The 13998-nt window shown below is 43.0% G+C and overlaps 1 protein-coding gene and 1 long non-coding RNA gene across 3 annotated transcripts in view; one reads left to right on the top strand and one right to left on the bottom strand.

Moving 5' to 3' along the window:
* Positions 1 to 4891, top strand: part of RAPGEF4 (Rap guanine nucleotide exchange factor 4) — a 175495-nt gene extending 170604 nt beyond the window's left edge. For both annotated transcript variants that reach the window (XM_080973326.1, XM_080973327.1), the window contains 2 exons: positions 2975 to 3029; positions 3496 to 4891. In XM_080973326.1, the coding sequence (XP_080829452.1) occupies positions 2975 to 3029; positions 3496 to 3623 (183 nt within the window). In that variant the 3' untranslated portion in view covers positions 3624 to 4891. The remainder of the gene's footprint in view (positions 1 to 2974; positions 3030 to 3495) is intronic.
* Positions 4892 to 5009: 118 nt separating this feature from the next.
* Positions 5010 to 13998, bottom strand: LOC308458753. Its single transcript, XR_013977639.1, has 3 exons — positions 11966 to 13998; positions 10873 to 10955; positions 5010 to 6950 (listed from the first exon to the last, which is right to left on the bottom strand). It is a non-coding gene; the product is annotated as an uncharacterized lncRNA (long non-coding RNA).

Here is a 13998-nt window from a genome sequence, read left to right as displayed (position 1 = left end):
TTTTAAAAAAAGGTCAGGGAGATAAAGGCCTTAGATTTCCCCTCACATGCCCATTTTCTACATGCAGGGAACATTTGTTTTTGCCCGAAAGACCATTCAGTACATCCCAGAGATGAAGGTTTGCCGTGTCGTCTGCTGTTTGGGAGAGTTGTGACTTAATCTGTGCCAAAAATCAAGCCCAGTGTGGCTCTAATTCTCACCACCACCACACAAAAAACAAAAAAACAGAAGCCAGTGTTGCAAATTGCCTGATTCTGTGAGGCTGCCATTCACCTGTCAGGCTAGTGAGTTCTCCAGGACAAATTATGCAGTCAAATATTTGGCACCGGTGCTGTTGTGGGGGGGGGGGGGAGGGGACTAGAGGCCTAGAAGGACAGGCCTTCTCTGTCTTTAATAGCTGCACTAAAGAAAGCGTCCTGGCAGGTGCCACTTTTCATGCAGGAATGACAAAAGCTGCTGAAATTTGCCTTTTTGCACAACTCCCGAAAGGCTCAGGAGTCCTGGTCCGGGTTTTTTGTTTTTTTTAATCCTGTCTTCACTAACCTACCTGTCACTTACCGACACAGCATCTTCTCCCAGTCCTGTTTTGCCTGATCCAGGCAATGAGGATAAAATGCAGCTGCAAAGCTGTGGCTCCTGACCTGACCAAGAAAAAAGAAATCAAGGCTTCTGTTGTAGGTAAAGGTAGAAGAAGAATTGCAGGTGCATAGCTGGGGGCCTAGCTAGAGAGCTTCGCCTTTATGCCTGGAGTTGGCCATGAGAGGAACATGCCTTCCTGATGGAAAAGCAAGATGGACGAGAACAGATTCCACTGTTGTCCCTGTCTCTCTCCCCTCCCCAAATTCCTTGCATCAGGAAAAGAGCTTCTGGTGGTACTTATCTAACGTGCTTCACAAGAATATCGCTGTCATGGTACTTGCTGAAAAGCAGCCCATAGGGGCATTCCAAGACGCCTCTGCAACACAAGCTTCTCCATCCATGGCCGTACAAAAATAGTGCCACCAACCACTGGTTCTCCTTTTTACTGAGACTCTTCACCCTTGAGGTGTGAAATGAGGATTAGCGAATTTGTGCATATTGGTTTTCAGGTTTTATGGAGCTGAACAAAAGGAATCCACGCACTGATCCTTATGGGGGGGGCGGGGGAAGAGAGGGCAAGCATTCTTTCGTTTTTGGAACATAAAGATTATGCAAAAAAAAAAAGTGAAGTATGTGACTTAAACCCTTAGTGGTTTTTGTGTGGTGTGGTATGAATATTTATAACAACATTGGAGCCTGGGTCTAGGAATGGATTAGCAGAAAATGTCCTGGCCTGCTGCCACTATTCTAGGCTGCCTGCAAGCTGAATTGGAACTGCAGGGTGAGATGACGGGGCAAGCCTGGAGAATTCATTGTAATGTATGGTTGGCTCTGTTTTGAAGGGATCCAGATTTAGTGCTGCGTAACTTTCCAGCAATGGAGTTCCAAACCACACTGGGAAAACTTAAAACTATTTTGGGGGGGGGGGTACAAAGTTAGCAAACAGTTTGATTGTGGGGGTTGCATGTGTGTGAGTATTATTACAGCCGCACCTTGGATCCTGAACACCTTGCGAGTTGAACGTTGTGGCTTCCGAACCGGTTTGCAAACGTTCTTTGGAACCCGAACGTCCGACGCGGGTTCTATGGGTTCCGATTGGCTGCAGGAGCTTCCTGCAGCCAATCGGAAGCTGCACCTTGGTTTCTGAACGTTTGGGAAGTCGAATGGACTTCCGGAACGGATTCCGTTCGACTTTTCCGAGGTACGACTATATTTTTTTTTGCAGAACTTTGAACTCTTGGAATTTGTAAGTAGAGTCACCAAATCTGCTGCTGGGTTTCCCAAACATGGGTCTCCAGCTGTTTTTGGACTACAACTCCCATCATCCCTAGCTAGCGGGACCAGCGGTCAGGGATGATGGGAATTGTAGTCCCAAAACATCTGGAGAGCCATGTTTGGGGAAACCCTGATCTATCGTTTCCCTTATGAAACATTACTCAGGCCAGCTTTACAACCAGTTTCAAAGCCAGATTCCTAAATGAAAAATAATAAAAAGAACCAGATTTATAACCATATTTTTTTTAAAAAATGCAAAGGGTCCATGCATTGTACAGTTATATGTTTTCCTGAGCCGTATTGGTCTGAAAGAGTCATTGGCAATCATTCCTCTTTGGTACAACACCTTTCGGTAGATGTGGCTATGGGAATGTTGTGTTTGTGTTCACTCCTGTTTCCAAATGTTTGGTACTGCATGGTTTTTAAAACACTCCCAGGTAAATGTAAGAATGAAACATAAATAAACACCTGTTCAGCATGGAGGAGGTCACTGAAAAGATTTTACCGGAACAGAAAAAGGATTAAACAAATTCATTCAACAGAGAGGACAGAAGAATCTTGCCTCCTTGTTCACAAGCAGTGTGTTTCTGAATAGCAGATACCTTGGGGGCAACAAAAAAAGGAAAGCAAATTGTCTCCATGTCCTATCAGCCTTCTTCAAGCTGGTATCCTCCAGGTGTTTTTTTGGGTTTTTTTACTACAACTCCCATCATCCTTGACAATTAGCTATACTAGCTGGGGCTGATGGTCTTTTTGTTTCAAAGCTTCTGGAAGACACCAGGCTGAATAATAAATAGAGCCTTGGTTTGATCCCACATGGTGATTTGCTTAGGTTGCATACAAACATTATTATTTTTTTGTCATTCTTGCTGGAAGAGCCTCAGAGAGCTTGTTCAGATACTGCAGAAAACCACGTGTGGGGCATTTTATCATTTCTGAACATAGGTGGAGCAGTCCATCTATAAATGCATCCCCATGTTAAAAGAGGCATGCCTATAGAAAAGCAGGGCTCCTGGAATGGGGAGGAAGTCTAGACTAAACCCTTTTTAATTCTGACAGGCTTGCTTGCCACATGCAGGACGATGGTTTTAATATGGTTGGCTATTATTTTTCCTTTCAGCGTATGATTTCAAAAACCGTTAGGACAGTGAAATTCTGCCGGAGCCAGCCTTTCAGTAAGTATCAAAATATGTGTGTTGTTACTGATAACAGTTGTTCCCTCTATGCCACAAGTTTATAGGCTGCGAACACAATCTGGAATTACAACCTATGTTAGAGGCACAATCTAATTCTACAGAAATCAGGGTGTGCCTCCTGAGTCATTTTACTAGAGATATCAAAGTTTTGGGGTTTTAATCAGGTTACCTATGCTGATAAAATGATGCACACCGTTCCTCCAGTGTTTGTGAAAAATAACAAAGGAGAACTATACGAAGCACCAATTTGTGGGACGAGGATTACAGACGAATACAGCAAGGTTAATTTGAAAGGGATGGAAGGACGGGGCTTTGTGAATGTAGCGTTCTGGCTTTGCATGTTTATATATTATTCTGCTGGTGAAAGGCCGCATGGCTTGTCTTGTTCTGCTCAGATTTGCGTTTGACTAAGCATACCAATAGCACATCACTTCTGTTTCATCAGATCCCGACGCATCTCTGGTGAATAAGAACCATCAGGATGTCCGGAGTTACGTTCGGCAATTAAGTGTGATTGACAACCAGAGGACTTTATCACAGATGTCACACCGGTTAGAACCACGACGTGCTTAAAACGTTTCAAGTGATTACACCTTCCCCTTTTCCTCCGGTACAAGGTCATTTGTTCGACTTTCTGTGCTACTGCACTGCCACTGCAAATATAAGCCACAACAGATTCTAACATCTTAGGTAATTAACGCACAATGGTACCTGCCTTCCCTGAGAAATAACAGAGGCTGTTTGAAGAGGTTGTGAGCTGTAGCTGGGAGATTACTGGTGTTATATATACTTCTGGTTCGTTTTGAAACACACGAAACGTCTTGTATATAAAATAAATCTTTATTTAAGAAATTTAAAAAAAAGGAGGAGAGAAAAAGAGGACACCAAAAACAAAATGGTATAACACCTGGTGAAAAGTTGAACCTATAACTTCTGCCGTTTCCAGTGAATGTATAGGTGGGTTCTCTTATCTAATAAAAGAAATAGCAGTATTTTCTAATACATTATCAAATTGAAGGCCAACTTCTGCCCTTCGTTTTGCATGTTTGGCTCTCAAGAGCTTCAGTAGCAAAAGAAAAATTAAAAATAAAATACCTAATGGCAGAAAACAAGGTACAGTTACGAATTGCCATGGCTTTAGTATTCAGAGAATAGTCAAAAAAGCCTTTCCCTGTAAGAGAATTATATTTTTTAAGTCAGCTCTTAACCACATTTGCCTTACTACAGTAGAGCATTGTGGCCACGTAAGTTAACCTGAGCACTGACTGGGCCTCTAATACTTAGGTACATATTTGTTTACATTTCATTTCTTTTGGGATTTTTCTTTAAACTGCCAATCAGGATTTTACAAAATGCCAGGAAAAAAGTAATGATAGTTTGGGAGGAGGGAGGAAAAAGCATTAAAAACTTGCAAAAAACTACAACAACCCACAAAACTTCTTCAGAAAGAGCACAATATGCACAACATATTTTCAAAATAATGTTTCTTTTTTCCTGGGCACTGAAACCTTCAGCAATCAGCTACACCTTTGGGCTGATTAGGTTTGTCTTTTCTGGATTTTAAACTTTACAAAATATCCTCCGATTTTCAGGAACCGTTTTGCACTTTTAAGTAGGCAGCATACAGAAATGTCAAATCTTTGTGAGGATTATTTATTTCTTTACGTGTTCATTGTTGCGCCACAACAAATTACTTTAATCTTGTTTTATTCAGCATGTAATTGAAGTACAATTTGGTCTTTGTACTGTACACACTCTACATTTCATGGCTACGAGGAGTGTGTCGTATGTTTTATGTAAATAAAATGCACTGTCTTCATTAAACGTAACTGCCGATGAAAGCATGTGTGCCATCCTTTATTAAAAACGGTAGCGCCTGTTATTTGCACCTTGATCTATTACTATAGACACTATCTTTGCCCAACGTAGACAGTAGTTGAACTTTGCTATTATGCATTCAATAAGTACTTCCCTCCTCTCTCCCTTTCAGAAACCTCCTATTTGACACTGAAATAGCTGGACTATAGCACAAATGATAGAGCAGACTTTGCATGCCAGAAAGCTTCAGATTCAATCCGTAGTATCTCTAGGTTGGACTGGAAAGCTTCTGCCCATGAGCACAGATACTTCTGAGCTAGATGGGCCATTGGTCTGGCTTGCCTTCCTATGAGTTTGGGCTTCACTAGACTGAAGGCATTCAAGCACATTGGAACTTTAGGTTTGCACAGTTAAAGGGGGTTCAAGGGCCCTGTTGCCCTAGCAAGACAGATCCACTTCATAAAAGAATTGGGTGCTTTGCGGTCTGCAGCAAATGCACAGAAAGGTGTAGGATGAACAAGCAGCCGAAAGGAAGGCATCTGAACACCCTGCAAGCAAATCGGGATGAATGCGCAACAAGAACCAGATATAATCCAACCTCAGCGTAGACTTTGTGCGAGCAAATCAGAATGAATGCTCGACGAACAAGCGGTCTGCCTTTTTGAAGGTGAAAAGGACCCAGAAAAGAATTCAAGGGGCATTGCATAGAAATGGCTTTCTCAACTCCAGCAAACAGAGACAAGTAGAGGCAACTCGACGAAGGGCCACCTACTAATACGTGTTACGTGAGTCCAAAGGGTTTAATGCAGCATGCTGGGATAGGCAAGAGAGGAAAACAATCCTCTCAAAAGCCTCCTAAACTCAGGCAGGGATTGTCTCTCTTCAAACGACAGATTGGGGCATGTCCCCGCCCTTTAAAAATCACGTTAACATACCAGGTTATAATCCTGGAATTTAGTCATCAGCTTGGCATAAAATGGGAAGGTGGGTGTACAACTGACAGGCCGAGGTTTCTTGATTGTGAAAGGAAACTCCCTCCAGATTTTTAGAAACCAGTGTTTGCACTGAGCTAGTGCAAAGGGTGGTGTTCCTCAGTTTCAGGGCTGGCTCAAGACACTTTGCTACCCTTCCCATAGCCCAAGTCAAGGTACGTAGGGGGTGGGGAAGGGGCAGGGGCATTTGATTCAGTTTGCATTTTAAGGTAAACTTGCCTAACTTACATTTTCTGAAACAAGATGAGAACCGGAACAGACTTTCTCCAAATTTTGCAGTGCAGTTTTCCAACTGGCGTATTCAAAAATGCATGCACGAGGGTAAAGTGTGCATATAAATGCATATATTCGTGAAAATTGTTTTGTAAAGGCGTGTATGGAGGAGACTCTTGAGAGTCCCATGGATCAAACCTATCCATTCTGAAGGAAATCAGCCCTGAGTGCTCACTGGAAGGACAGATCCTGAAGCTGAGGCTCCAATACTTTGGCCACCTCATGAGAAGAGAAGACTCCCTGGAAAAGACCCTGATGTTGGGAAAGATGGAGGGCACAAGGGGAAGGGGACGACAGAGGACGAGATGGTTGGACAGTGTTGTCGAAGCTACCAGCATGAGTTTGACTAAACTGCGGGAGGCAGTAGAAGACAGGAGTGCCTGGCGTGCTCTGGTCCATGGGGTCACGAAGAGTCGGACACGACTAAACAACAACAACAAAGGTGTGTATATAAAGCCAAATCACACAGAAAAAATAGGTGTGTTTTGAGAAATCCGCACTAAAATGCTCGTGAATTCTGGTGAGGGCTTTAAAAAAAAAAAAATTGCAAACCAATGTAGCAATGTGGAGAACTGAACTTACGGTTGGAAAAATGAGAAGCTGAAATCCATATATTCATGCCTCCCTACATAGTACCCAAATTATTTTGGCACGTGAGGCAGAAAATCCCACATAAAATACCTCACCTCCCCTGGAAGTCCAAAAAGAAGGAAAATTGAAATAACTAACCATTTTGGTACTTTTTCACAACACCCCAAATTGGCTTCCTGCCTGAGGTGGCTGCCTCACTCTGGGTGAAGAAGAGTCTTCTTCAAACCTGGAAAGAGTAAAGACACATTTACAAACCTCCTCATTTCACCCTTTTAAAATGAGCCTTGCCATATTCTTCCTTTATGCTTGTCCCACAAATGGGTGCTTCACTTAGCTTTTCATTAGTGGAGACAGAGCGTCAGTGGCTGTTGTTTTAAATTAGGCTTTTGTCTGCCCCTCGCGTGAAGGGCCCAGGGTGGATCACAGCTGTTTAAAATACAGGCGCAAAGTGCCGTCGCAGAAGCAACTTCTGGTTCTATTTTATGCGGAGCAACAGAACCTGGTTTAAGATCTGACACCTTTCAGCAATAGTCTCCCAAGGACGCCTGTGTTTCCTCCTTAATGGTATTAATTGTAGTAGCATGAATAATCTAGGCACGCAGCTGGCGTGCAGGAATTTATAAATGATCAAACTAATGCTGCTTTTGAAAACAACAGTCTTCTCCTTTGCGCTACTCAAGCCACCCCCCATGGTCTCAAAGGAGCTACATGTTGATGATAAAATAAACAGCTTAAATTAACGCTTATGACAATTGATATCTTCCCTCATTAGATTTCATGTCAACATCCACTATCAAAGATGAGACAATTTGCATCTTTTAAAGCAAATTTTAAGTATGCCTTTAACACACACACACACACACACACACACACACACACACAGTTGTTGCTAGAAGTCAGAGCTTGAGAAAGAATATCACGAGAAAGGAAAGATGCAGTCAAGACTGAAGCCCTTTTGAGTATTCGAAGTGTTTCCCATTTGTGGCAATCTTGCTGTAATCAGTTGCCTGGTCGTCTTGTGGTGAACGGGTGCCATGCTGTTCATTCAGTATCTAAGCATGGGTTTCGTATCCATTGTTGGTGCCTCACTGTCTCCCTACATCCTTTTTGTAGCACAGACAGGGACATCTAGTCCAAACTCCTCCAATGCAGGAATCTTGGCGAAAGCATCCATGACAGATGGTCATCCAAGGTAAAGGTACCCCTGACCATAAGGTCCAGTCGCGGATGACTCTGGGGTTGCGCGCTCATCTCACTCATCTCCTTCAGGCCGAGGGAGCCGGCGTTGGTCCGCAGACAGCTTCCAGGTCATGTGGCCAGCATGACTAAGCCGCTTCTGGCAAACCAGAGCAGCGCACAGAAACGCCGTTTACCTTCCCGCCGGAGCGGTACCTATTTATCTACTTGCACTTTGACGTGCTTTCAAACTGCGAGGTGGGCAGGAGCTGGGACCGAACAACGGGAGCTCACCCCGTCGCAGGGATTCAAACCGTCAACCTTCTGATCGGCAAGCCCTAGGCGCTGTGGTTTAGACCACAGCGCCACCCGTGTCCCTCTGCTTAAAAAGTCCAACGAAGGAGAATCCACAACCTTCCAAGGGAGTCCATTCTTTCTTTCTTTTTAATGCTTTATTGTTCATAATTATATTTGTACAGCGTAAAACTCATAATCATCAAGGGAGTCCATTCTACGGTCGAACAGTTCTTGCTGCCAGTAAGTTCTTTCTGATGTTTAGTCAGAACCTCTTTTCTGACAACTTGAGGCATTGGTTCGGGTCCTACCCTCCTGGTGGTGCCCGTCTTTGCCACTCTGGATTCAGAGATCTGAACCCAACTCCTTTTTGATTGGCCAACGGCAATGGAGGCAATCGCCCATCCCTTCAGAACGGTGTTTTCCTATCTCTTAGGACCGACTGACCCACATTCTACCGATGTTCACATGGAACCCTTCTCCAGTTCTCATTTGAATGTTTCCTACTATCACCAAGATCTGCACCTGCGGTGGCTCCACCCACTTCCCATGCCCTTCAGGGCTCATCACAGCAGCCCGCCTTGTTGTGGTGTAGCCCCCGGAGCCAACCAAGGGTATAGTGAAGCTGGTAGAGATCCATTGCATATCTGGAAAGAATCAGTTGCATTTAGTGATGTGGGTTTTCTGGAAACATTTGAAGTGGAAAACTGAGGATGCTAGCCCATAGCTGGGATCCAGACCCCCATGCATTCCTTGGCTTTCAATTGCAATCTGCAGAACGGGAAAGCTGAATTTTCGGTTTCCGCTGTGGGCAGTGAGGAAGATCTGGTTGCAGACGTTGTTCCTCTTTGTTCGAAAGCAGACAGTATATCTGTCTGCAACAGAAAGACATGCATCAAGAGTCTCAAGCTCTGAAGTTCATGGAACTGTTTTAACAACATACCAAGTTTCAACTCCTGCACTGTTGAGCCTCAAAGCATGATTCCAGGAGAAAGTAGCTATACAGTGGTACCTTGGTTTTCGAACATCTTGGAAGTCGAACGTTTCAGTTTTCGAACACCAGAAACCCAGAAGTAACCTGGAAGTCGAACAGTCTTCCAGAACAGATTACATTTGAAAACCGAGGTAGGTACCACTGTAAACACCAGAGCAAGAATCACTGAGACCATGCTCTCTCTTGTCCAGATAGGACTGCAGCTGACAAGTCAGCCTACCTAAACTGATAAAAGGTCTTCCATTCAACAGGAGAAATCTGTGCCTCCAAGTGACAGAGATGGTTCAGGGAGCACCCTCTCAAACCGCCAAGCACACTGGAGGGAGTGCGGTCCTATACAAAAGCATAATAAATGGCATTCAGGTAGCCAAATCGCCAACCAACATCACTTCCATCTCAGCCCATGATCAAGCACTATTTTAGTAGTTCCACTGCCAGGGCTGTCTTAAGCATATGCGGTGCTGGGGTACAAAGATCCGCTCGCCCCCCCCCCCAGTTTCCCAGGTTGCCCAGTCCCAGGCGCGCAGGAGGGCGGAGCTCGCTGGCCACCTCAGCATCTCACTGGCTTGGTCGCCCCCGAACTCGTGACACAGAGCTGCCCGGAGCAGAAGAGCCCATCGCGGCGCTCCGAATGACGGGTGGGCTCTTCCCTGGACTCTCAGCCTGGTGCCCCGTACCCCTAGCACCTACGTATAAAGATGGCCCTGTCCACTGCATCACCCAAATCAGTTGAAAAAGAGAAATAAAGCTGTTACGTTATCTGCATATTGATAACACCTCACCCCAAAATCTCCACATATGACTTCAGTTATTTTGTGTAGCTGTTAAGAATAAAATATGTGCATGCCAAGGACTCTTTTAAAAATCCTGACTAGATGACTCTCACGGTCCCTTCTAAGTCTACAATTCTAGTTTTCATGTTATAGCATAATGTTACCATCTTCTGGAATTGGTCATCCAGGAAGGAATGGAACCATCTTAAAATGGCGCCTCCAATTCCCCATCGAGAAGAAACAACAGGGCCACACTCCCTTGTCTCCGGCCTAAGATATCCATCAGGGCAATAAAATCTAGATCTAATGCTCCACTGAAATAAATCCAGAAAACCAGCCTCATCCAAAAAATGCTTGGAATTGCCACAATACCCCTGAGCACTTAGCTCAGGAAGGGGACAGTAGCAACGGGCGGATGTTTAAATCTCCCACCTTTTGTTCATTCTAATAGTATCCCATTTTATTTTATTTTTAACTGAGAGGCAAAAATCACTTTTACTCAGTCCCTAAGAGTAAAAAAAAAAAAAAAAAAAAAAGGAAGAAAAAATAATTCTGGAAATACTGCATTACTGTATTAGAGGATACTGTCTGCTGCTAGCAATGAAAGGAGATGAAAAGACAAAACAAAATAATTCACTCCGCTGAAAGGGAAAAGGACCAGATAATTCTCTGCGAGTCAAATAACTTTTCGTATAATTTTTAATGCCATTTAAAAAGCTAACAAAACAAGTTAAGATAAAAATCGAAGGGTTTAACCTGCAGGGGTACCTAGAAGGGATAATGAGTTTTGCTATGAAAAAATAAAATGAGGGGAAAAAAGAAATATTTTAACAAAATGTAACTGGAGAAAATTATAACTCTAAATTGTTAACATAGCTTCTTAGTAAGGTCAACTGCATAATATACGGTACCTTAACCTCTTCCAGCAATTTTTTAAACACCATGCAGCTTAAATAGCCTTCTTCTGAATTCAGAGGTATTTCTTCTGGGAGACCTGAATGCAAATCAAGAGGTAATAGTGGAAGGAAATTAAAAGATGTGCTATTCTCATTTCGTTTTTTTTTCCCCCTACTCGTAATAAGAAAAGCAGCACAGAGTGCGCTACGGCATAGTGAACCTCTGCCTTCTTGAATAGCTTTTCTTTCGCTGTTAATCTGAAATGCATTACACCCTGCCTTTTCAAATAACCATAGTGTTCTTTACTCTGATCAGCATTAAAGTTCAGCAGGAACAAGCAGCAGGTGTCACGAAGGGTCAACGTATTAGCAATCAAAGGAAATAATAGCCAGATTAAAAAGTTTCCCTTTAATAAAAAAATAAAATAAAAAAATCCCCAGAAACTTCTGCAACACCCTGGACCTTACTTTGAGCATAAACATTCCATGTACAGATTTCAACATTGGGGAGTCGGAATAAATTGTTAAGTATGATGGAGATCCGAATCTACGAGAATCCAGTTCGATTTGCCATTTTTAGAAAATAATTAATAGCTCGCCATCTGCAACTAAATTGGACTCAACACACACCGGGCATTCTGGCTTGCCACAGAAGGATGATGGTAAGAGAGAGAGAAGGAAAATAAGAGACCAAATTGTGCCAAGCAGGGATGGGATAACTGAATGTGGCTTCTAGCTCTCTCTATCTGGTCCTCCAGTTGGGACTCTTCCGAGGCCAGACTTCTCACTAGCTTTTTCTTGGGTGATGCTGTCTTGCTTGAACTCTGATAAAGTTCCTTGCTGGCCTGGGTAAGTCTGCTGTCCCCTCACACATTTTCAGTGCCGGAGGAGCTCAGTTTGACTCCTCACTCATGTGGAACCCTAATCTGAGGAAAGATGCGACATCCTCATCGTTTCCTCTTCATAATTAGGTGGAAATATTGCTAGTCTTGGATAGCATCCATGAAAAATAAAGATGGCTAGGTTACCTTTAACGACCTCTAGCACCATAAAGCACACTGAGACCCCCCCAGAGGAGCAATACCATCTAGGCCTCAGTCCAGTATACCTGAAGGAGCGTCTCCAGCCCGGACACTGAGGTCCACCTCTGAGGGTCTTCTGGCAGTTCCCTCACTGTGAGAAGTGAAGCTACAGGGAGCCAGGCAGAGGGCCTTCTCGGTAGTGGCACCCGCCCTGTGGAACGCCCTCCCATCAGATGTCAAGGAGATAAACAACTAACTGACTTTTAGAAGAAGGCAGCCCTGTATTGGGAAGTTTTTAATTTCTGACATTTTATTATCTTTTTATATGTGCTGGAAGCCACCCAGAGTGGCAGGGGAAACCCAGTCAGATGGGTGAGGTATTATTATTATTATTATTATTATTATTATTATTTAATTTCGCCACAAAGTTGGCTACATCTACCCAAGGCCTGGTCCCAGAACAATTCTGTTGCTCCACCCCTTTTCTGTTGCTTCATGGATATGCCTGTTGTATTATGATTTGTATTATGTATATTTGTACAGTGGTACCTCGGGTTACAGACACTTCAGGTTACAGACGCTTCAGGTTACAGGCTCCGCTAACCCAGAAATATTACCTTGGGTTAAGAACTTTGCTTCAGGATGAGAATGGAAATTGTGCAGTGGCGGCGTGGGGGCAGCGGGAGGTCCCATTAGCTAAAGTGGTGCTTCGGGTTAAGAACAGTTTCAGGTTAAGAACAGACCTCCAGAACGAATTAAGTTCTTAACTCGAGGTACCACTTTATTATGATTTGTTTTCTTTTTCTTTTCCCTTTTTTATACCTGTACCTCAGCCCACATGTATTTCTAGGGAGGCTACATATCAAATATGTGTTGGATAACAATTTAATATTGATTAATTTATTTTAAAAAGACGCACACATGCTAAATGGAAAGAAGTAGCATTCCGGCATCTTTTCACGTTATGCAGATCACACAAAAATGTTTTGGCAAGAACGTACTATTAGATTAGATTAGACAACGCAAATGGATGAAACAATGAGGTGCTCAGAGTAGATTCATAAAACAAGGCGAACGATGTTAAAACCCACATTGCACCACAGAGGAAAGCCGCTCTGAAATTAGAACAGCAATTTAACACTATTGGATCTCAAAGTTTAATATAAGAACTAGCATGAGGGCTATATATAAGATTAGAAATATGTTTGGAAATATTTACAATGTAGGAGTAACTGCCAGCTGAGTAAAGCCATCAACTACAAACTGTGATACTAGTGGAAATATTAAAGGATAAAATGGTTTTAACTTCTGCATGGCTTAAAAGGGGGTGGGGTGGTATTAGAAACCAAATCTGTTGCCTATTAATCTTGTTCTTGTGCTCCAGGCTTCTTCTGAACACAACAATATAGAAGCGCACCTTTCTACAGGGGATACATGTTACTGGGGTGCAAACCAACTATCAGGAAGGATGATTTAATCTAATTGTAGATCATGTCCTAATTTACAAAGATTGGTCCTCACAACCTCGCCTGCTATGGTGAGGTGCGCATTTTTAGTTAGATCATAAAAATAATTTCAGAATCTGCAACAATACACACATGTGGGGGGGCGTATGTGTGTGTGTGTGTGTGTTTTATTCATATACTACCCTTTCAAAGATCTTGGAGCGGTTCACAGAATAAAATACAAGATAAAACATAGTAAATAATTAAACTAAAACAACAAACACCCCCTTCCCACACATGCAATTAAAATGTTGTAGGTTATTAATCAGCCATGGTTGAAGAGGAACGTTTTCGCCTGGCACCTAAAATTACATAATAAAGGCACCTGGTGAACGGCCCTGGGGAGAGCATTCCACAAACGGGGAGCCACTACAAAAAAGGCCCTTTCTCATGCTACCACCCTCTGGACTTCACGTGAATTATCATAGGCAAATGCTACACAAATCTGTGTACTGTCGTGTTATTTTTTTAGCGACATATTTCCTCCTTTTTTGGGGGGGTAATAATAATAATAATAATAATAATAATAATAATAATTATTATTCATACCCCACCCTCCCTGGCCAGAGCCGGGCTCAGGGCGGCTAACACCAGTAAAATTACAATAAAAACAA

Source organism: Podarcis pityusensis (assembly GCF_964106645.2).
Source record: "Podarcis pityusensis genome assembly, chromosome: 1".
NCBI lineage: Eukaryota > Metazoa > Chordata > Lepidosauria > Squamata > Lacertidae > Podarcis > Podarcis pityusensis.
The sequence above is the reverse complement of the archived record's forward strand: the minus strand, read 5'-3'. Positions and strand labels throughout refer to the sequence as shown.